The sequence below is a fragment of the Mesoplodon mirus genome (assembly GCF_964341445.2).
Source record: "Mesoplodon mirus genome assembly, chromosome: 3".
Taxonomy (NCBI): Eukaryota; Metazoa; Chordata; class Mammalia; order Artiodactyla; family Ziphiidae; genus Mesoplodon; species Mesoplodon mirus.
The window spans coordinates 114,828,714-114,849,175 of record NC_138978.1 but is presented as its reverse complement, the minus strand read 5'-3'; the positions used below and the strand labels follow the sequence as shown (position 1 = coordinate 114,849,175).

General features: G+C 49.9%; 1 protein-coding gene across 4 annotated transcripts; it reads left to right on the top strand.

Annotated features, from left to right (window-relative positions):
• The first annotated feature begins 6,160 nt into the window (after nt 1-6,160).
• SV2A (synaptic vesicle glycoprotein 2A) lies at nt 6,161-20,404 on the top strand. 4 transcript variants are annotated; one of them, XM_082616205.1, is made up of 13 exons: nt 6,161-6,247; nt 9,873-10,842; nt 12,149-12,329; nt 13,152-13,303; nt 13,416-13,549; nt 14,215-14,304; nt 14,544-14,654; nt 14,843-14,931; nt 15,589-15,753; nt 15,962-16,095; nt 17,173-17,379; nt 17,977-18,136; nt 18,562-20,404. In XM_082616205.1, the coding sequence occupies exons 2-13, from the start codon at nt 10,221-10,223 to the stop codon at nt 18,743-18,745; spliced, it is 2,229 nt and encodes a 742-aa protein (XP_082472331.1). In that variant the 5' UTR covers nt 6,161-6,247; nt 9,873-10,220; the 3' UTR covers nt 18,746-20,404. The 4 variants fall into 4 exon arrangements, with proteins under 4 accessions (XP_082472331.1, XP_082472333.1, XP_082472334.1 ...); XM_082616207.1 differs by lacking the exons at nt 9,873-10,842; nt 12,149-12,329; nt 13,152-13,303; nt 13,416-13,549; XM_082616206.1 differs by lacking the exons at nt 6,161-6,247; nt 9,873-10,842; nt 12,149-12,329; nt 13,416-13,549 and having other exon boundaries at nt 13,218-13,303.
• Nucleotides 20,405-20,462: the final 58 nt, after the last annotated feature.

The window sequence follows — 20,462 nt, the reverse complement described above, 5'->3', positions numbered from 1 at the left end:
ATAAAAACGATAGGTTCAGTTTTGGATATGTCGACTTTGAGGTGTGTTGTGAGATATGCAGGTTGGGTTGTCTAGTGGATGTCTGATTCCATATGTCAAAAGCTTGGGGGAAGGACTTCTCTGGTGGTCCAGTGGTTAAGACTCCCCGCTTCCACTGTAGGGGGCATGGGTTCAATCCCTGGTTGGGGAACTAAGATCCCGCATGCTGCGTGGCACAGCCAAAAAAAAAACTCGGAAGATTAGATGTGATGTTTCACATCATGACTGGATGCCAGTCTTCTGAGTCATAATGGGACGAACTGACCTCTTAATTTCAGAGTTCTGCTGTATGTGGTCATAAGCTGAGGTCCCAGGAGCACTTGGAATGCAGCACAGCACTGAAGCAGCCCCAGGTGGTGGGAGGCTTTTTTCAGTCTCTGTGTCCTTTCTGTCTTCAGGTTACCTATCAAATGAATGGACTCTTCTGAGATCTCACTTCCCCGACCAGGGATTGAACCTGGGCCACGGCAGTGGAAGCCCGGAATCCTAACCACTAGGCCACCAGGGAACTCCCCCATGTGGTATTTTCTGCTGTTATCTGATATCGTGTTGATGAATTCACACCATCATAGAATAAATTAGTGCCTTTGCTGAATTCCTTACTTCTCTCTTTGGAGCCACTTTTTTTCTCAGGCATTCATTCTCAGAATCTCTGAGCTTTTCTTCATTCTATGATTCTTGAGTGCCTCCTCTACTCACTGAGTTTGACTCCCCTAAACTCTCCTTTATCTCTCCGCCCTCTGGTTCTTTCAGACTCTAGTACTCAGCAATTCTCTGAACAGAGCTAGTATTGCTTGTACACTTAGGTACTTCAGTTTGCACACCTGTTTTTTAGTTTTTGCGCATCCTCTGACATTTTTTCCTAATTGCCCTCCCCCTATGCATGAAATTTTAATATCACCAATATGCTGTGTCTCTGCATATGTACTGTGGCCCTTTGGAAGGACATAACATTGTAATATCTAAGATTCCCATCCCTGAGCCAATTTTTGACTTCTTGTGTGTGGGGGGGCGATACCACCCCCATTGAGAATGCATGCTCCAAACGATGGGTCCTCAGTGTTTTGTAGGTCATGGGACAGTCCTTTGAGAATATGACAAAAGCTGTGGACCCTACCCAAGAAAAAATACATACATGCATATATATCCAGTATCCTGAAGCAAAAATTCCAGAAGTTTCATGGATCCCGGTCTAAGTATCCCTGCACTAAACTGAATCCCTTAAGAACCTTTAATGAATCTCATTCTATTAATCTGTATCTCCCGAGAGTGTTGAAAGGTGCCTAACATATACAATAATTGTAAAAATAATAATGGCTAATATTTATTGAACTCTTACTATGTGCTAGGTACTGTACTAAGTGTTTTGTATGCATTATCTCAATTAATCCTCAAAACAACCCCTTAGGTAGATTTTGCTGTTATGCCAATTTTAAGATCAGGAAACTGATACTAATTTACTCGACCAAGGTCACATGCTAAGAAGTGGTAGATGAAGTAAGATCTGTCTGAACTCCAGAGCCAATTGCTTAGTCACATTATACTATTTTATATTTACTGAATAAGTCCTTGTTGAATGAATGAATGTTTTGCCTTGCGACTTATTGGCTTTATATATAAGCTATTCCCTCTCTTTAACTGGATTATAAGCTCTTCAAGGATAGGAATTTTGGTGCTTCACTTGTTAGCATCTCTCACTGGAACTTTATGGTATCTTAGAGGGGCTGTCACTGACCCTGTTTTGTCCCTCTTTACACTCCCCATTCTGACAGTCTCGTGTACTTGGAGTGGCGTGCGTAAAAGCAGTGATAGGATATAGATGGGTGGCTGATGTTGAGGAGTAGCCATTTAAAAAAACTTTTTTTGCCATGCCACACAGCATGTGGGATCTTTAGTTCCCTGACCAGGGATCGAACCCATGCTTCCTGCAGTGGAAGCACAGAGTCTTAACCACTGGACTGCCAGGGAAGTCCTAAGGAGTAGCCAATTTGATAGGTAAGTGGTGAAAGAAGCTACACCAGGAAGTAGTATAAGGCAGTGGTTAAAAACCCTGGAAAGCTCTTAAACCCAGAGCTATGAAGCCAGAGACCTATATACCATATGAATCTACTTATATAAAACTCTAGAATAGACAAATCTAATCTACGGTGACAGAAAGGAGATTAGTGGTTGCCAAGGATGGGGAGATTGACTGCAGAAGGGCACAAGGGAACTTTTAGGGGCAATGTTCTTTATCTTGATCAAAAGGTTGCTTACATGGGTGTATACATTTGTTAAAACACATGGAACTATACACTTAAAATGGATGCATTTAAAAAGAATAAGAGCTCTGCATCTGTATTGCCTTGGTTCAAATCCTAGTTTTGCCACTTTTGAGTTGTGTGATTATATCAAGTTACTACTTAACTAATCAGTGCCTCAATTTCATCTGTAAATGGTGATCATCTCATAGGTTAATGAGGAGGTGGGGTGAGTTAATGTAACGTGGTCAGAAAAGTGCCCAAGTCAGGTAAATGCTCTAACAATGTTAAACATCATTACTATACACTCATTGATCACCTTCTACTCCATAATCTTATTTACCACACCCAATTTAAGCCATTTGTGGAGGAGAGCTGTCTGGTGGGGGGAGGTAAGAACAAGTCTAGACTAGTTCCCGGCAGTGGCAGCAGGACCCCCATTGCCCAGGTCCTCAGAGGTGGGCATGTTGGAGGCACAGCAGGGAGACCAGTGAAGGTAAAGCAGAGTTGAAGCCTGGGAGAGACCTAGGAAAGAGGGTTGGAGGGAGCAGGTAGGGGCCAGAACATGCACAGCTTTTTAGATCTTGGTTAGGAGTTTGGATTTAATTTTTAGTATAATGAGAAGCCATTGGAGGATCTGAGGAAAGGACGGTGGAAAAATCTCATTAAAGCTTTTTTTAAAAAATTACAGTATAAAATACATTCAGAAAGACACACAGATCTTAAGTGTATTTTTACATCTGTATGCACCCTTTTAGCCACCATTTAGATTTAAATGTAGCACATTCCCACCATGTAACCACTATTTTCTCTCACAGTAGATTAATTTGCTTTTTTTGCGGTACGTGGGCCTCTCACTGTTGTGGCCTCTCCAGCTGCGGAGCACAGGCTCCGGATGCGCAGGCTCAGCGGCCATGGCTCCCGGGCCCAGCCGCTCCGCGGCATGTGGGATCCTCCTGGACCAGGGCACGAACCCGCATCCCCTGCATCAGCAGGCAGACTCTCAACCACTGCACCACCAGGGAAGCCCTGGCTTCTTTTGTTCAATATTTTGTGAGATCTTTTTATGCAGTTGTATATAGTAGTTCTGTCTTTTAAAAGTTTGTAACGTAGTATTTCCTACATGAATATACCACAGTTTGTTTATCCAGGTTTAACCATTCTTTGGCTGATAGACATTTGAAGTTTTTGACTATTATGGATAAAGCTGCTATAAAAATACTTGTACTTGTCTTTTTATGGGACATACGCACTCATTTCTCTTGGGAGCGTATTTGTTGGATCAGATTTGATTTGTTTTTAAAGGATCACCCTGACTGCTGAGAATAATGGTTTTTAAGTAAGCAAGATTGGAAGTAGGGAAACCAGTTAGGAGGCTGTTGCAGTAGCTAAGGAAGGAGATGATGGTGGCTTAGACTAGGGGGCAGTGGTGGAGAAGTGGTAGATACAGAATAGATTTTGAAGGTAGGGCTGACTAGACTTGCTGATATAGGGATAAGAGAAGGAAAGGAAACAAGGATGACTGTAAGGTTTTTGGCCTGAACACCTTGGTAAAAAGATGAGGAACTCGTTCAGAAGTTTGTTTATAGTCTGTTAAGTTTGAGATGCTTTTTAGATACCCATGTGATGATGTTGAATTGACAGATGGTGATTCTGAGTTTGGGCTTGGTGGAAAGGTCTGGACTGGAGATAGAAGTGTGGGAATTAATAGCATATAGGCAGCATTAAGGTCATGAGTCCACCTGAAGTGATCAAGGAGAAGAGAGTAGGTGGATGCAGGGACGGGCCTGGGACTGAGCCCCTAAGGAACTCTAATGTTAATGGACCCAGAAAAGGGGCCTGTGAAGGAGTAGCTGGTGAGGTGCATGGGTCCTTGGTTCTAGGGGAAAATGATGGTCTTTCCTCAGAACTTGAAAAATATATACAACCTTTCTCTCTAAGAGTACAAGATTTCTATTTTAGTAATGGATAAGTAGAGAGTATGCAAAATTACCTTAAAGAGAAGAGATGGCTCCCTGCCAGCAGGACTTGGCTATAACCTAATTGAAAATATTAACGTATTTCAATAAAGAATATGTCAACCTGAAGAGAGGTCAGCAGTGAATGCTAGCCAGTAAAGGGAGAGTCCATGAGGCCCACGTGGGCACAGCCTTTCCAAGAGTCATCCTGGAAAGAGTGCCTTAACCAGCAGAGTTAGAGTAGTCCAGGAGCATTGGCAAGGCTGCCCATAGCTTAGAGATGGGGGTGGAGAACTGTAGCCAAAGAAGAGTTTTCTGAACCCATTGGCACGACTCCTTGCTGGGGATGGCCAGATGCCATTAAAGATACAACTACTCCTGTTCAGTTATGTCATTGTGCATTTATATGTTGACATTATTATTCTGATTTGGTTTAAGGGAGAAAATGTGCTGGACATGCAGACATGAGTTTTCCTTCAGTCTGAGTGACGGTTAAATTTCTCACTGTAAATTAATGCTTATGTATTATGGTTTTATATTTTAGTAAGTTGTAAAGTTTGTTGGCACAAAACAGTATTTCCAAGATGTAGCTTTGGAGTATGCAAAACTCCAAAGGCCCACATCCTTGTCAGTGGTAAATTCAACACCACAAATGCCATCTGTGAGGTTGCTTGGGACACAGCCTGCCAGCCCTCTCCACGTAACATATCCCAGCATTTTGAAACCTCCATGTTTAGGAGAACAGAATCACATACTATTAAATATAAAAGGGATCCGATACAGCATCTAGTCCAAGCCCCTCATTTTCCAGATGAGAAAACTGAGGTTCAGAGAGGCAGAGAACTGGACCAAGAGCCCACAGCTTATCGGAAGTGAGAACCCAAGTCAGAGCCCCTGGTCAGTGCTCTGTGTAGATAAGCCAAGACCTTACCTAGAATAGGTAGACACATTCAGTATGAACATCCCCAAAGCACCCTGCTCCCCGCACCTCTGGAGCAAAGATTTCAACAAGTGGTATGTCTTGGATCTCTAAGCCCAGGTTACTGGTACAGGGGCAAAGGAAAGATAAAGGAAAGAATTGAAACCAATTCACTCCTTCTTGCCCTGGAAGCAGAAGAGAGAGAGAGAGAGAGAGAGAGAGAGAGAGAGAGAGAGAGAGAGAGTGTGTGTGTGTGTGTGTGTAGTAAGAAAAAGTGGGGAAGAGTACTGAGGGAGTTCTTTTTTGAGTCATTGGAGCAAATAAATGGAAGGGGAGATGCCCACTTGTTCAGGCCTGTTAAACCGACCTCTGCTGTCGCCAGCAGAATGGAGGAGGACAGGGAGGTCTGCATTGGAAATAAATAATCTGGACTGTTTCTGGAAAGAGATGGCAGGGATCCAGGAGTTTCTGCCTCTGGCAGTTCGGGATAGAAACCACACCTTGTTATTCCTGCTTCCTCTAAAACAGCCAGGTAAACTTGGAGTGTGAGCACTCCGGATTTGGGAGAGGGTTGTGCAAAGGAGTTTGGCTAGGAACCGTGAGGAAGGGGAAGGGAGGCGACCTGAAGGAAGAGAGAGCCCCTGAAATTCGTCGGTCCTGCCATTCTGGGATTGGGCCGCTGAGGAAGGGGCTGCCTTGTTCACCATCTCCCTTTTTGTCTTCCCACTTGCCTCCCTGATATCAGTTTTACTTTCCTTAGATCCTTTAGTCTTTAACTAGAAGGGGCTGTGTGTCATCTCCAGCTGTCCCTGTGACAGCCCCCCTAGCCCCGTCAACACTTCTCCGCGGAGCCCCGAGTCCCTCCCCATCCTCTTTTCTTCTTCCACCCCCCCCCCCCAACAATGGTCTCTCCCGATGCTCAGTGGCGCTGGGGGGTGGGGGGGGAGGGCGGAGGCGGGGCCGGAGGCTGCTGGGGGGCAGGTCTGCGCTGCCGCTTCCCCTGGTACCCAGAGCAGTCGCCGCTGCCGCCAGCCCCACGGCCGGGACCCCCGCCCTCACCCGGACTCCCTTATCCGGGGGACCCAGCCCAGGTAAGACCCCTCTCTCAGTCTCTCGGCTCTACCCCGCCCCGGACAGAAGCATCCTCGCCTTGCCTTGCAGCCATTTTATCCTCCGATGCTTTGCTCGTGGGAAGGGTGACCGTCCCTCTTTAAGGCTGAGGGAATTGGTGGTGGTTTGAATGGACGTTTATTGTGGTTGCTGTGCTGATCAGAGAAGGAGAGAAAAAAAAACACATTGTGTATATATATATATATATATATATATATATATATATATATATATATATATATATAGGGAGGAGGGGTGTTTTTCTCTACCTTAACCAAGTCCCTACCACCCTCCTCAGATATTAACAGGCTGGGGGGTTGTAAGGTGGAACAGGGTTCCTTCAAACTCCAATTCCCAACTCATCTTCCCCCGCCTCCTTGCCTCCCCCTATGAGTGATAAATGACCTTGGCTGGGGCCAGAGAATGGATGCTGCCTCAGTCTGTGCGCCTGGACTCGAGTTGCGCGGTGGCGGGGGTGGGGTGGGGGTGGAGGAAGGGCAGGAGAAGGAGGGAGGGAAGGGAATGATGAACGGAAACGCTGGGTAGGTAGAGGTGGTAGATGAATAAGCTTAGGGGCACGGATGGTGGGGGATGGAGACAGTTGCTCCGAGGTGGGGGGAAGGGGTGTTGAGTAGGCACTCGTCCAGCAGCAGAACCAAGGGTGAGGGGAGGCGCTCAGAGAATCGGTTCAGTCAGTTCTAGGGGCTCGTCTCTTACACCAGAGCGGAGCGGGATGGGGACGGTCGCCACAGATGATGGCAGGGGCAGTCTCTGCGCGTGTGCGCGTGGAGTTCTCCCCCTGCGCCCCTGCCTTTCCGTATTTCGTCTTGGGCATTCTCAGCTGACACCTTGATCTTCTTCCCTCAGATACTCCATCTTCCTAACCCTAGGGTAGCATGTAGGGAGGGGAGGTGCAGCCTTGGCTGTCCCGGGGTGGGGACCGAGGCTCAGTCACCCAGCTGTAATGGGGAGGGGTGCTCCAGAGCCTCCCCCTCCATGGATGTTTTGATAAGTGACTGCTTCTTAACGACCTTGTCACCTGGGCTAGGGTGGGTTGGGGAATCCAGGTGGCTTCCAAAGTCAGGGGTTTTGATGGGGGGAGGGGTCTTCTGGACCCTCCTCCACTTATCCAGGGCTGATTCAGTTATCCTGAAAGGAAGCTTTTGCTCAGAGTCTCCCCGCCCCTCCATCCTCTGCAGAAAATCTCCTGGGCACATTTTCCGGTCAGGTGAAGCCAGTCAACCTTAAAGGGCCCTGTAACCCTGAATCTTGTCTCCTTTAACCCCCACCTCTCTGAGTCCTGTCTCCTCTCCCACAGGCTTAGCCACCCTGTGCTGCTTTTGGGGCTAAAAATAACACCACTTCCTCACCAGCTCAAAGAATTTGTCTTCCTTCTGTCCCTCCTGACCTCCTGGGCTTGTTGGCCCTGGAGGAGCTGGCTGTTGAGCCATCATATCCTGCTGTGGCTCTGGGGGCCTTCCCTACCCTTCTCGTAAGTCTCAGGGGTGGATAGTGTTAACAAACAAGGGGCATGGCTCCTGGTGGGTCCATCTGCCTCCTGCAGGGTTTGGAGGGAGATTCTAGTTGGGAAAGAAAGGAGAGGCAAGCAAATTGCATGCATGAAGGGGATTCCACTGTTCCCTTTCTTTCATGGGGGATGGTTTGGGTCCTGAACCACAAAGAAAAGGTGATGTAGGGGTCACTGGTTCTGGTCATCGTGGTCCAGTGCCCACATCTGACCTGAGGGGTAGGACTCTGCTTGCCAGTGCTTCTTTCTGAACTACATAGCATTACTTACCCCCTTTGCCAGGGCCTGTGTGTGTGTGTGTGTGTGTGTGTGTGTGTGTGTGTGTGATATTTAATGAAGGCCCTGGATGGGTGGGAGCAGAAGGAGGCAGGATGTTTTTAGGGGAATGATCTCTGATCAGAATCCAGTCCTGCTTCCTCTGCTTCTATGAAGGAAGAGGGGGTTCTCCTATGCCTGCCTCTGGAGGATGTCTTTTGTGGTGGGGAGGTCCAAGGCCCCCTTCCTTCTACATCAGCCTCCTACGCAATGCGGTATTTATGGACTCCCTTTTCCTTGGCTCCTGGAGGAGGAGCAGAAAGGATTAAGGGGGATTAGGAAGGGAGGCCATGGGGGAATGAGGTGCAACTATAGACCTTAGACCCCCATGTTGGAAATGTATGTGTTTGATCAGTCATTTCAACTCCCACCCCCACCAGTGAAAGGGGGGCCTATTTATGATATCCTGAAGGAAGGTGGCAATAGCCAGTCATCACCTCTTTCTTAGATTTTGATCTGCCTTTTTTTCCATGACCTTAGGTTCGAGATCTCCCTTTTTGTGAGTCTTCCATTGTTTGTCTGGAGGGAGACAGTGTGGGTCCAGCTGCTGGAATTCGTTTGCACACAGACAGAGGGGTCTTGGGACTCTGTTTTGGGAGGATACAATAGCATCCAAGTATGACTCCCCTGCTTTGCCCTTGCTGCTTGCTGCTTCTTTCACATTTTTCAATCTAATAGGAAGGAAGGAAACTAATAGAATGTCTATTGTGAGATTAAATTCTCACATCAACTTGGAGAAATAGAGATTGTTATCCCCAATTTAAATATAAGGACTCTGAGGCTTAGAGATGTTAAGTGACCTTCTCAAGATCAGTTAGTAAATGGCAGAGCTGGGATTTCAACTTACGTCGTGTAACTGTCATGTGCTTTGCACTGAACCAGCTTTCTCCTTGCCAGTATCCCTTTCTGTTGCTCACCCTAAAGAGCATCCACAGGGCTTTTGTTCTGGCACCTTGTGAAGGAGTAGAGGGCATCTCCGTACATTGTTATCACTGTGAAGAGTAATAACTAATATTTATTCATCAAGTTTTACGTGCCAGATATTATGGTAAAGAGCTTACACACATTATGTCATTTAATCCTTACTTTTCCCTGCTTAAATAAGAGGCAACTAAGGTTTGGAGGTTCAGAGACATGCCCATGGTCACTTAGCTAGTAAGTGCTGAAGCAGGAAGTCAAACCCAAGTGTGTCTGACTCTGGAAGCTGAGCTTTCACCCACTGAGCTATGTTGGGAGAAGACCCCTCCCTGTGAGGCCTATAACATGAAACCTGAGGGAAGGACTGTGGAAGCCCCACCTTCAGATGCCATCAGTGGGCTGAAGGCAACAGGTTGGAGGACTCAGTGCTCCTTCTCTACCTTCTCCCCAAGCTCTACCCCCAGTAAGAAACCCAGACCAGACTGGAGTAGGGAGTTCTGGTTTCTCTATTTCCTCTGGTGTTCTTGGCAGGTTGGTGGTAAAGCAAAAGGTCTGATCTTGATGTGGGGCAGGGGGTCGTGAGAAGGGCTCTGGGTCGATGACTGTAACTTTGGAGCAAATCCCATGGGTTTAGTCTCCAAGGTCAAAGTAAGAGGGCTTATACTGAATGGCCCATAGTAGGCCCAGGTAGTCATCCCTTTTTACCGAGTGGGACTTGAGGCAAGGAGACCATCTCTGTAACACATGGCCCAGGTGGGGCTCTGTGTCAGCAGGAGCTCTATGTTGGCCTTCTTCAGTGTCTTAGGCCTCACAACCTTCTTTTTCTCCCTCTTATTTTTTTCTAGATCTCCAGAAGCTCCTGGAAGAGAAGTAGCAGCCTTTTCTGAGTTATCCTGGCTCCCCAGCTTAGCCTCCGCAACCTGGCTCCCCCTCCCCTTCTTGTTCCCCCTCTCCCCTTCTCCCTTCCCAATGCACCCAACTGAAGTGGGTGTGGACCAAAGCTCCTCTCCCTCCTTTCCCCTCCTAAACACACACTGGCCAGGCCCTATATTCTCCTATTCTGTGCCCAAAGATACTCAAACACACTTCATCTAAGTAACAGGGGGACGGGGTCTTTCTGACGCCACGAGTCCTTGAGCAAAATCTGAATAAGGAGTGTAGGAGATCTGGTGAAGTGTTCCCAAAGCCCCATCATGGAAGAGGGTTTCAGAGACCGGGCAGCTTTCATCCGTGGGGCCAAAGACATTGCCAAGGAAGTCAAGAAGCACGCAGCCAAGAAGGTGGTGAAGGGCCTGGACAGAGTCCAGGATGAATATTCCCGGAGATCCTACTCCCGCTTTGAGGAGGAGGAGGATGATGATGACTTCCCTGCCTCTGCTGACGGCTATTACCGCGGGGAAGGGGCCCAGGATGAGGAGGAAGGTGGCGCATCTAGTGATGCCACTGAGGGCCATGACGAGGATGATGAGATCTACGAGGGGGAATATCAGGGCATCCCCCGGGCAGAGTCTGGGGGCAAAGGCGAGCGGATGGCAGATGGGGCACCCCTGGCTGGAGTGAGGGGGGCCTTGGGTGATGGGGAGGCCCCCCCTGGGGGCCGGGGAGAGGCACAGCGGCGGAAAGAACGGGAAGAACTGGCCCAGCAGTATGAAGCCATCCTACGGGAGTGTGGCCATGGCCGTTTCCAGTGGACACTGTATTTCGTGCTTGGTCTGGCGCTGATGGCTGATGGTGTTGAGGTCTTTGTGGTGGGCTTCGTGCTGCCCAGTGCTGAGAAAGATATGTGCCTGTCTGACTCCAACAAAGGCATGCTGGGTAAGATTCTCAACGAGCACTCCAGCCCCATCCTGCCCCAAACTCTGGAAACACTCCTGTTCCTGAGAACTGTTCCTGTCCTCACCACTGGGCTCCTAAGGACCCTGCTCCCAAGATGTTCCCAGAGGGTTCAGGGTTCCTCTGCAAACTCCCCACCCCCACCCCCTCCTCTGGAGGTTGGGTCATGGTGAGGTTGCTTGTGCAAGAGAGGCCTGAGGGAGGGCAGCTGGGCTGGGGCTTGGGCCAGTGGTTGGGTAGTAGTCTGCTTAGTTCTGCAGGAGGTGGCCATGGTGGGATGGGCCCCCATTTAATGTTTCTTCAGAGCCTTCCCTCTTGTTATCCTGATCCATTCCCCTTTTGGGGGGAACAAGAAGTCAGTATCCAAATTTCTTGGTTTACATGAGGAGAGTCAGTTTGGGGTGGGGGGGGGAGGGGAAGAATCCTCGGCCTTCAGGCAGAGAAGCTGGTCACACTTGCTCTTGGTTAGTCTTGGGAGTGCTCAGGGGCCAGCGACTGGTCTTTAATGGCCCTTCCTGATGGGGACCTGGATGGAGGAAATCCCCTAGATTCACTCAGAAGGGATCAGGTCTTGCTCTGTCGCCAAGTTGGCATGAGATCTTGGGCAGTTCCCTTCTCCCTGGGGCTTGGCTTGGCCCTGGGTCAAATGCAGAGTTTGGAGTAGATGACTTTTAAGATCAATTCCGACTCTGAGTTTATGAAGGAAGGAAGAAACAGGAGAGTTTTAGGACCAGAAGTATTGGAGCTGGAAAGAGTAAAGGATGGATTTTGTGGGTGGGATTTCCTGGGAAGATTGAAGCAATGGAGCCTCTTTCCCAGGGAACATAAGAGACACCTGCTGCTTTGAGGGCATCACGGCAGAGAGAATAGAGGGGACCCTGGGAGGGTCTGGGAATCTAGGCAGATCCATTCCTCATTCCAGGCAAGCCAGAGATGGGGGTGTCATGTATGTGTGTGCGTGTATGTGTGTGTGCGTGACAGCAAGAGAGTGAGAAGTAAGAGCGAGCAAGAAGGAATGAGGGAAAGAAAGAGGAGAATTCTAGGGATCTCCCATACCTGCATCTCTGCCTTTGAACCCCTGGCCTGCAGAGATGGCCTTCCATTTTTGCTCACATAATTCATCTTCTCTCACTTGCTCTCATCTCTGGGTAGACTTAGCTTCTAGAGGTCGGTCCTTCAGATCCTCCAACCATGCTCCTGCAGTTTCAGCTCATTTAAATATTTGGCAAGTGGAAGAATTGAAATGTGTCTGCTCATACCCCTTCTGCCCCTGTTTTCCTCCTTCCAGGCCTCATTGTCTACCTGGGCATGATGGTGGGAGCCTTCCTCTGGGGAGGGCTGGCTGATCGGCTGGGTCGAAGACAATGTCTGCTCATATCACTCTCAGTCAACAGCGTCTTCGCCTTTTTCTCATCTTTCGTCCAGGGTTATGGCACTTTCCTTTTCTGCCGCCTCCTTTCTGGCGTCGGGTGAGTGTCCACTTCCTAAGCCCCTGGAGAGCAGGGCTGGGTCTTGGTCACTGTTATATCTCTAGGGCCCAGCACAGTGCCAGGCACACCAGATGCACCTCAAATATATGTGAGTTGAATGAATGAATTCCTTTCTCTTCCCACCATCTTCAGGCCAGCTTCTCCCTGTCCAGGACCTATCTACTGCCTGTCCAGAATGCCATTCCATGTGTGGTTCACTCCTGAGTCTTCCACCCTATGCTTTAGTTCCATTCTGAGCCTGGCTCCATGAAGAGGCCTAGTGGGTCTCAGCTTCACCCCTGGGTACCTGTGGACCCTTGAGTTATCCCCTTCCCAGAGTCTAAATATTTCCTACATTCAATAACAGACCTTGTTAATACCCCCACCTGCCAGAACTCTGAAGTCTTGACCCACCCAACTCCTACACTTCCTCAGCCACCTGCATGTACTCTCTGCATTGTCTCCAAGCTCTTTTCTGGCCTGCTCCCATATATGTGCCCTCAGATGCCTCTTTGCTCTTTTTCCTTTGGGGATTTCCCCTCTTTTCTGTAATTATCTTCCCTCCCTTCCAACTCTGTAGTCATCTTCAAGATTCAATGTTTGTTCCTTCCCATTCCCCAAGACCTGCCTGCCTGTTTCCCAGATTCCCAAGGATGAGTGCTTGATGGCTGGTGGTGAGGGAGCTTATAGGGCACGTGTGAGAAAGAGTCTCTTTAAAAGGTCCGGAAGATGAAAGGGACTTGGGGATCCAGAGCACTGGGGCAGGGAGGGGATCAAGAATATGGCCATTTTCCAATGCTGAATTCTTGCAATGCCCTCCAGGATTGGAGGGTCCATCCCCATCGTCTTCTCCTATTTTTCGGAGTTTCTGGCCCAGGAGAAACGTGGGGAGCATTTGAGCTGGCTCTGCATGTTTTGGATGATTGGTGGAGTGTACGCAGCTGCTATGGCTTGGGCCATCATCCCCCACTATGGTGAGCAGCCCCCAGAAGATGCACCCCAGACTCCCTCCTCTCCTGTGCTCCCTGTGGTAGGACCTTTCAGCCTCTGGCCTCTCTGCTGATGCTGTGACTCTATCCCTGCCAGGGTGGAGCTTTCAGATGGGGTCCGCTTACCAGTTCCACAGCTGGAGGGTCTTTGTCCTCGTCTGCGCCTTTCCTTCTGTGTTTGCCATTGGGGCTCTGACCACACAGCCTGAGAGCCCCCGTTTCTTCCTGGAGGTGAATGGGTCTGGGACTGGGCTGGGGGAAGGGCAGCAGGGGCTCCTGTATTCAAACACCCACTGTGGGTTTGGTTTGGTCCTATGTGGCTGCTTTCCTTCCTCACAGAGTCCAAGGTCTGGGGGACTTTATCTTGCTTCCTTTGTCTTAGAATGTATTTCCAGAGGAGTTCTGTGGGTGGAGAAACCATGGGACCTGCTCAACCATGGGTGGCTTAAGGTTTTGCAGGCAGAGGTCCTGGCCCTGGCCCTGACTTTACAGTTCAAAAGAGGATCTACTGCCTACTCCTTCCCCCTCCAACTTTATCTTGATCCAGCAGGGTTAGGATGCTGCCCCTTCTCTGATTACATGCTTGCCCACCATCATCATTTCCCTTGTTTTCAGTTTTCTCTTTCCATTTGACCAGGGGATTCCCTAAGACCTGGGTTAGGACCCTGGATTCCCCCACTCTTGCCCAAGTCTGATGATATCTTGCTGTACTCCCGCTTGGGCTCTTTCAGAGTGGATGATGGATGTGCCCATAGGTCACATAGGGGCACACAGGGGTTGGGGGTAGGAGCCTTTTTGTGTCCTGTGATTCCATAAGCCAGGTTGAGGGAGGGGGTCTATAACTCTGGGTCAGGGAGGGGCTAACCTGGATGTGGGGATTGTGTCTGTGGCTCTAGAACGGGAAACATGATGAGGCCTGGATGGTACTGAAGCAGGTCCATGACACCAACATGCGAGCCAAGGGGCATCCTGAGCGAGTCTTCTCAGTAAGCCACAGTCCTCCCCCTCAGTCCTCCAAGCCCCCACCTGGCCCCTCTTTGGATACCTCCCGCAGTCCCCACCCACCTTCCTAGGCAACTCTGGCCACACTCTCCCTCAATGAGATCCCTCAGGGTATCATGTCCACCTCCTGCCTCCCATTTTGCTACTGTGGGAGAAACTGAGGTACCTGGAAGGGGTGGAAAGTACAGACTGTGTGACTGCTCGCTCCTTCTCTTGACCCTAGGTAACCCACATTAAGACAATTCATCAGGAGGATGAGTTGATTGAGATTCAGTCAGACACAGGGACCTGGTACCAGCGCTGGGGGGTCCGGGCCTTGAGCCTGGGAGGGCAGGTAACGGGGTATGGGATGGTGGAGAGAAAGAAGGGAGTGGGAAAGATGGAGAGGAAGGCAGAGCTTGAGCCTGGGTGTGGGGGTGTTGCGTGAACTGAAGGGAGGTCGTAGGGCAGAATAATGGGGATCTTTAGGTGCTAAAACTACTGGCTAGCAGCCACTGTCTGGCTTTGTCCTGTTCCACCTAGGTTTGGGGAAATTTCCTCTCCTGTTTTGGTCCAGAATATCGCCGCATCACTCTGATGATGATGGGTGTGTGGTTCACCATGTCGTTCAGGTGAGGAGGTGGGTGGGGTGGGCGGTATGTGGGGGATGTGATGGTTTGTGGGTTGGGAGGGAGGTGGAGAGAATGGAAGTGAAGGGGATGAATAATGAGGAAGGTGCTTTTCAGAGCCCCTCTTATCCTCCACCCTATACTTCACTCATTAATCCAACAAACTTATATTACAGGCTGAACAGTATTAATTTCTGTTCTGTGCCAGGTACTCTGATGGGATGGAATAGATATGGTCCCAGTCCTCATGGAGTTTACATTTTGGTCCGGGAGCTAGAGAAAACTAGCTGTAAAGCAGTGTGATGGGTGCCACGGTGGGGGAAGTACTTCTGGAACACATGAGCAGGCTTTCCAGCCCAGATCTGGGGTGGGCTGGGGAGGGGATCTAAGTCCTAAAGAATGAATAGGAGTTAGATAGGCTGAGGGTGGGATGGGGAGACTGTTTTAAACAGAAGGAAGAGCAAATGCCTGGGAGGTAAGAAATAATATGGTGGGAGGGTTAGAAGAACCTGAAGTCCCCCAGAACCACAGCAATTGGTGAAAGATGAGGCTGGGGAGGTGAGCAAGGTCCTAACATGAGCTGACTCCTCTATTTCGCCCTCTTCTGGACTGCGTGGCTCTGATCCTGGAGCCCTGATTCCATTGCCCTTGACTCTTCAGCTACTATGGCCTGACTGTCTGGTTTCCCGACATGATCCGCCATCTCCAAGCAGTGGACTATGCAGCCCGCACCAAAGTGTTCCCTGGGGAACGTGTAGAGCATGTGACTTTTAATTTCACCCTGGAGAATCAGATCCACCGAGGGGGACAGTACTTCAATGACAAGTATGTGGGGACCTTTACACTTCACTCCTTCCACCCCTCTACCCTTTGCCTCCTTTGTGAGTCTGGGGATTTGGAGACAAGGTGTTTGGGGGCAAAGAGCCATGGTTCTCCTCAGCGCTGCAGCTTCCTTTACTTCACTAAGGAACTGAGTCTTGGAGGAGGGTATAAGGATGAGGGGAAAGTGGCTCTCATCATCCTGCCCTTACAGGTTTATTGGGCTGCGTCTGAAGTCAGTGTCCTTTGAGGACTCCCTATTTGAGGAGTGTTATTTCGAGGATGTCACATCCAGCAACACTTTCTTCCGCAACTGCACGTTCATCAACACCGTGTTCTATAACACTGGTAAGGTGGGGTGGCTAGTGGCTGACAGACTAAAGGGTTGGGTGGATCTTGAGCCAGGGAAAAGGAGCCTTCTTCATTTCTTAACTCAGTGTTCTCAAGCTGAGCTCTCTGGAGCCTTGGAGGTGGTATGGGGACCTATTAGCTACTACCAATAATTACAAAAATCTAATGGAAATTGAACATTTTTCTGTGATAAATAGAACATCTGACAAAAACATCAAGTTTCTTTGCCTTTGGCTAGAATTGAAACAGCTCAGTGTAGTGATATTAATGGATTTTTTTTTTTTTTGCGGTACGCGGGCCTCTCACTGTTGTGACCTCTCCTGTTGCGGAGCACAGGCTCCAGACGCGCAGGCTCAGCGGCCATGGCTCACGGGCCCAGCCGCTCCGCGGCATGTGGGATCCTCCCGGACCAGGGCACGAACCCGTGTCCCCTGCATCGGCAGGCGGACTCTCAACCACTGCGCCACCAGGGAAGCCCTTAATGCATTTTTGAAGAGGGCAAAAATCATTCAAAACAGTGTCCTTGGGAAGCAGAAAAACAATAAAAGGGATATTTGGTGGAGAAAAGGGAGTCAGTGCCTTAATCCATTTCCTTAACAGTGATTCTCAAACTGTATGCACATGAAAGGCTGGTTTTGTGAGCTAGACTGAGGTTTCCCACCTCTAAAATGGAGTACTGGGTGAGTTTTTCCACCTTGCAGGAAAAAGTAATGGATAGGATTTTTAATGATTTTAAATATTTTGCTCAGTAATTTATCCTAAACTCATGGCATTGCTACTGCTTATAGTCAGCTAGAGCAGACAAAAACAATGAACGGGAAAGAAGCAGACACCATTAATGAGAAAACTGGGAAACAGCCAGCCACACTGTTTCATTTGGTAGACTATGGTCATTTTGTGCTGTAAAGAGTTCTAGTTCGTATGGTGATGTTATCTGATGCTTTGTCATGAGTGCCCTGAATGATTCTGAGAGCCATCCCAGCTAAACCCCTCAAAGGCAGAGCCCTGAGCATAAGCAGTAGCAGCCTCCCTCTCACATCTGCCCTGTCCGCCTGTCTTGGTCTTTGTCCCCAGACTTGTTTGAGTACAAGTTTGTGAACAGCCGTCTGGTGAACAGCACATTCCTGCACAACAAGGAGGGCTGCCCACTGGACGTGACAGGGACAGGTGAAGGCGCCTACATGGTGTATTTCGTCAGCTTCTTGGGGACGCTGGCTGTGCTTCCTGGGAACATTGTGTCTGCCCTGCTCATGGACAAGATTGGCAGGCTCCGGATGCTTGGTAAGGCGGGGAGGCTGGCTGGTGGTGTGTTGTAACTGTTAAGGGGGCTGGGGGAAGGGGAAGGCTGTCACTGGGCTTCTCAGCTTAGTCTGTGGAAAGCTTAGCCAGAAGCTAAGACAGAAGGTTCTGTCTCTCACGTCTTCTGCTTGGGGGTGGCTGCAGGACAGGGAGGGGTCTGGTGGGGAAGCTCTTCTGGGGGTAGGAGGTGGGCAGAATAGCAAGTTCAGGGCACAGGCTTTGAGGTCATCGGTTTTGAATCTCAGCTCCACCGCCTACCTTGGGCAAGTCACTTTACCTCTATGAGCCCAGCTGTCTCATCTGCAACATGGCAGTGATGATAGTACCTGTCTCACGAGGTTGACTTATTAGCAATGCGTGTAAACCATCAAGTTGCTTGGCCCATAGCCTGCACTGAAGAAACGGTTGGTACTGAATTGTTAATAAGACAATTATAAGGGAGGTTGGGGATGAGTGGAAAGCCTTTCTTTTGGGTACCTTGGCAAAAAGAGTCTCATCCTGGGCTGCGCTCAACGCTGGTCAACAGGACAGTGTGGGTTGTGGCCAGGCTCATGCTGCTTTCTCCTTCCCCGGCTCTAGCTGGCTCCAGCGTGATGTCCTGTGTCTCCTGCTTCTTCCTGTCTTTTGGGAACAGCGAGTCAGCCATGATCGCTCTGCTCTGCCTTTTCGGGGGGGTCAGCATTGCATCCTGGAACGCGCTGGACGTGTTGACTGTTGAACTCTACCCCTCGGACAAGAGGTAGTTGGAGTGTGGTAGGGGCAGGGCAGCAGGTTTAGTGCTCAGAGGACAGGACAGAAATGGGTTGAGGAAGGGGGCTGATTGGGAAAGGCATCTTTAGGGGTAAAAGGGTACATATTCCCCTTGAGTTTCTCCTCTACAAGTTGGTAGCTTTTATACTCACTCCTTGAAGTCTTAACTATTAACCTAATTTTTTGGTGTCCTTTGCCCCTTGCCTCCCAATTTATCTGTATTCCCTGATGTGATCCCTCACCTCTCTAACCTCTCCATCTTTCCTCTCCCTCTTGGACACTGCCTGCCTTTTCTCCTTCACTTTCCCACCTACCCACCCTTCCCCCACAAACCCTCCCATGCCTCTTCCCTTTGTCTCCCTCCTGGGCCGGGCCCCTGCCTCCTGTGTGCTGTGCTGGGGGACTCCTGAGCAGGACCACAGCCTTCGGCTTCCTGAATGCTCTGTGTAAGCTGGCAGCTGTGCTGGGGATCAGCATCTTCACATCCTTTGTGGGAATCACCAAGGCCGCCCCCATCCTCTTTGCCTCAGCTGCTCTTGCCCTTGGTAGTTCTCTGGCCCTGAAGCTGCCCGAGACGCGGGGGCAGGTGCTGCAGTGAGAGTCTCTGGGGCTTCGGGGGTGGCAGGCACACTGTGAGACCACCAATTCCTTCTTCCCCTGCCCTGCCCTGCCATCCTGGCCACAGAGCCCTCATTCCCCGCTCCTGTTTGGTGTCTTAGCCGTGTGTGCGTGTGTGTGCGTGTGTGTGTGCACGTGCGTGACCCCCTGGGCAGGGACTACAGGGAAGGCTCCTCCATCCCAGGTTTGGGGTGCAGCCCTGTCCCCCACCTCCTCCCACCTGTGACTTTGCCCAAGAGTAGCCTTGGCCCCACACTTCTCCCCAGTGTTAGTGAGAGGCCCTTGCTCTTCCCGGCGCCTGGGACTCTAGAACAGGCTTCCTGCCTTCCCCCTCATTCCCTCTGCCTGGGCCCTGGTGAAAGCACAGGCGTGTGGCTATGCCGGCGGTGGGGGCCTAGTGTAGACCACGGACCAAAAGAACTTAGAGTCGGAAGGGCGTAAAGTGCCCTCTCATGCCTCCTGTTGGTTGCTGGGGGAGTAGCAATAAACCTCAGCCCCCTGGCCTCCATTTCCTTCTCAATTTAGGCTACAAGTAAGAAGCCTGAATTTTATGAAATTAGCTTTCTGATTCTTATTTATTTATATATTAAGTTCTGAGGCAGCTCAGCAGGACTGTGTGTGTGAGTGCTTGTGTACATTTATGAGTGAGTGTGTGTGTGCGTGCTGTGAGGTGGGGGTGTCGTTATACTGTCCTCAGATACAAGCCAAGGGTAACTTCAGTGGACACACACACAACCCTGCCTCCCACAGTATTTCCCCTAATCTTGTTTCTGTGCCAGGCCTGGGTGGGAGGAGCCCTAGGCCAGGCTGGGATAAGAGTCCCACAGTCTAGGGAGAGCTGAGGGCACCTGACAAGGTCCATCTCCTCCCCTCCTCTCAAGAAGCACAGGCCTCCTCTGGAGTGAGAGGCTCTACCCACTATAGCACAGACAGGCACAGCACAGCAGCCCTCCTACCTCCAACCTGTCCCCTCACAGGCAGGGGAGCGGTGGAGGGTAAGAAACCAGTCATATGGTCCAACCAGCAGATCAAAAGCACAAGGAGCTGGGGCGGGGTAGGAACTGGGGCCTTCCCAGCAACTCCTGTAAAGTGGGAAGAGTTTAGGCAGTAAGCCAGGGACTCCTAATGCAGGGACCAGAAGCCTCAGTCTCCCCGTCTCACCCTTTCCACAGGACAACCCCTGTAGGTTAAGCTGCCCCTGCCCCACCCTACTCTGTGTGGCTGCTTTCTTTGGTGCCCCCTTTCCCCCACCGTAGCTGTGATGTGTCGTAGTTTTTAGCTGTTTGTAAATGTTTAAAAAAAGTTAAAAGGAAAAAAGTGAAAACAATAAAAAAAGAAAATCCAAATTCACTTTCCTCATGCCGTGTCTGGTGCCCCCCACCCTATGGTCACTCCCATTTTGTAACACTGAACCAGGTGGTGACTGTTTAACTCTTTGACGTCTGTGCTCAAAGGACTGCCTTCTCCAGTGCCCAGTGTACGAGTGTGTGCCCTCTTCCCTCACCCTTCACTTGCTGGATGCAGCCCTCTCCCGTATGCACCCCCCTGGAGGGACCCATCCATCTCCCTTACTCTCCTGGGGAACCCTAAACCCAACTCTGTTGATGTAAAAAATGAAAATATTGATGAAAAATAAAAAGGAAACAAATCCTTAAAATCTATGTCTGCTTCTTTGCCTCTACCTACGTCCAACTCTG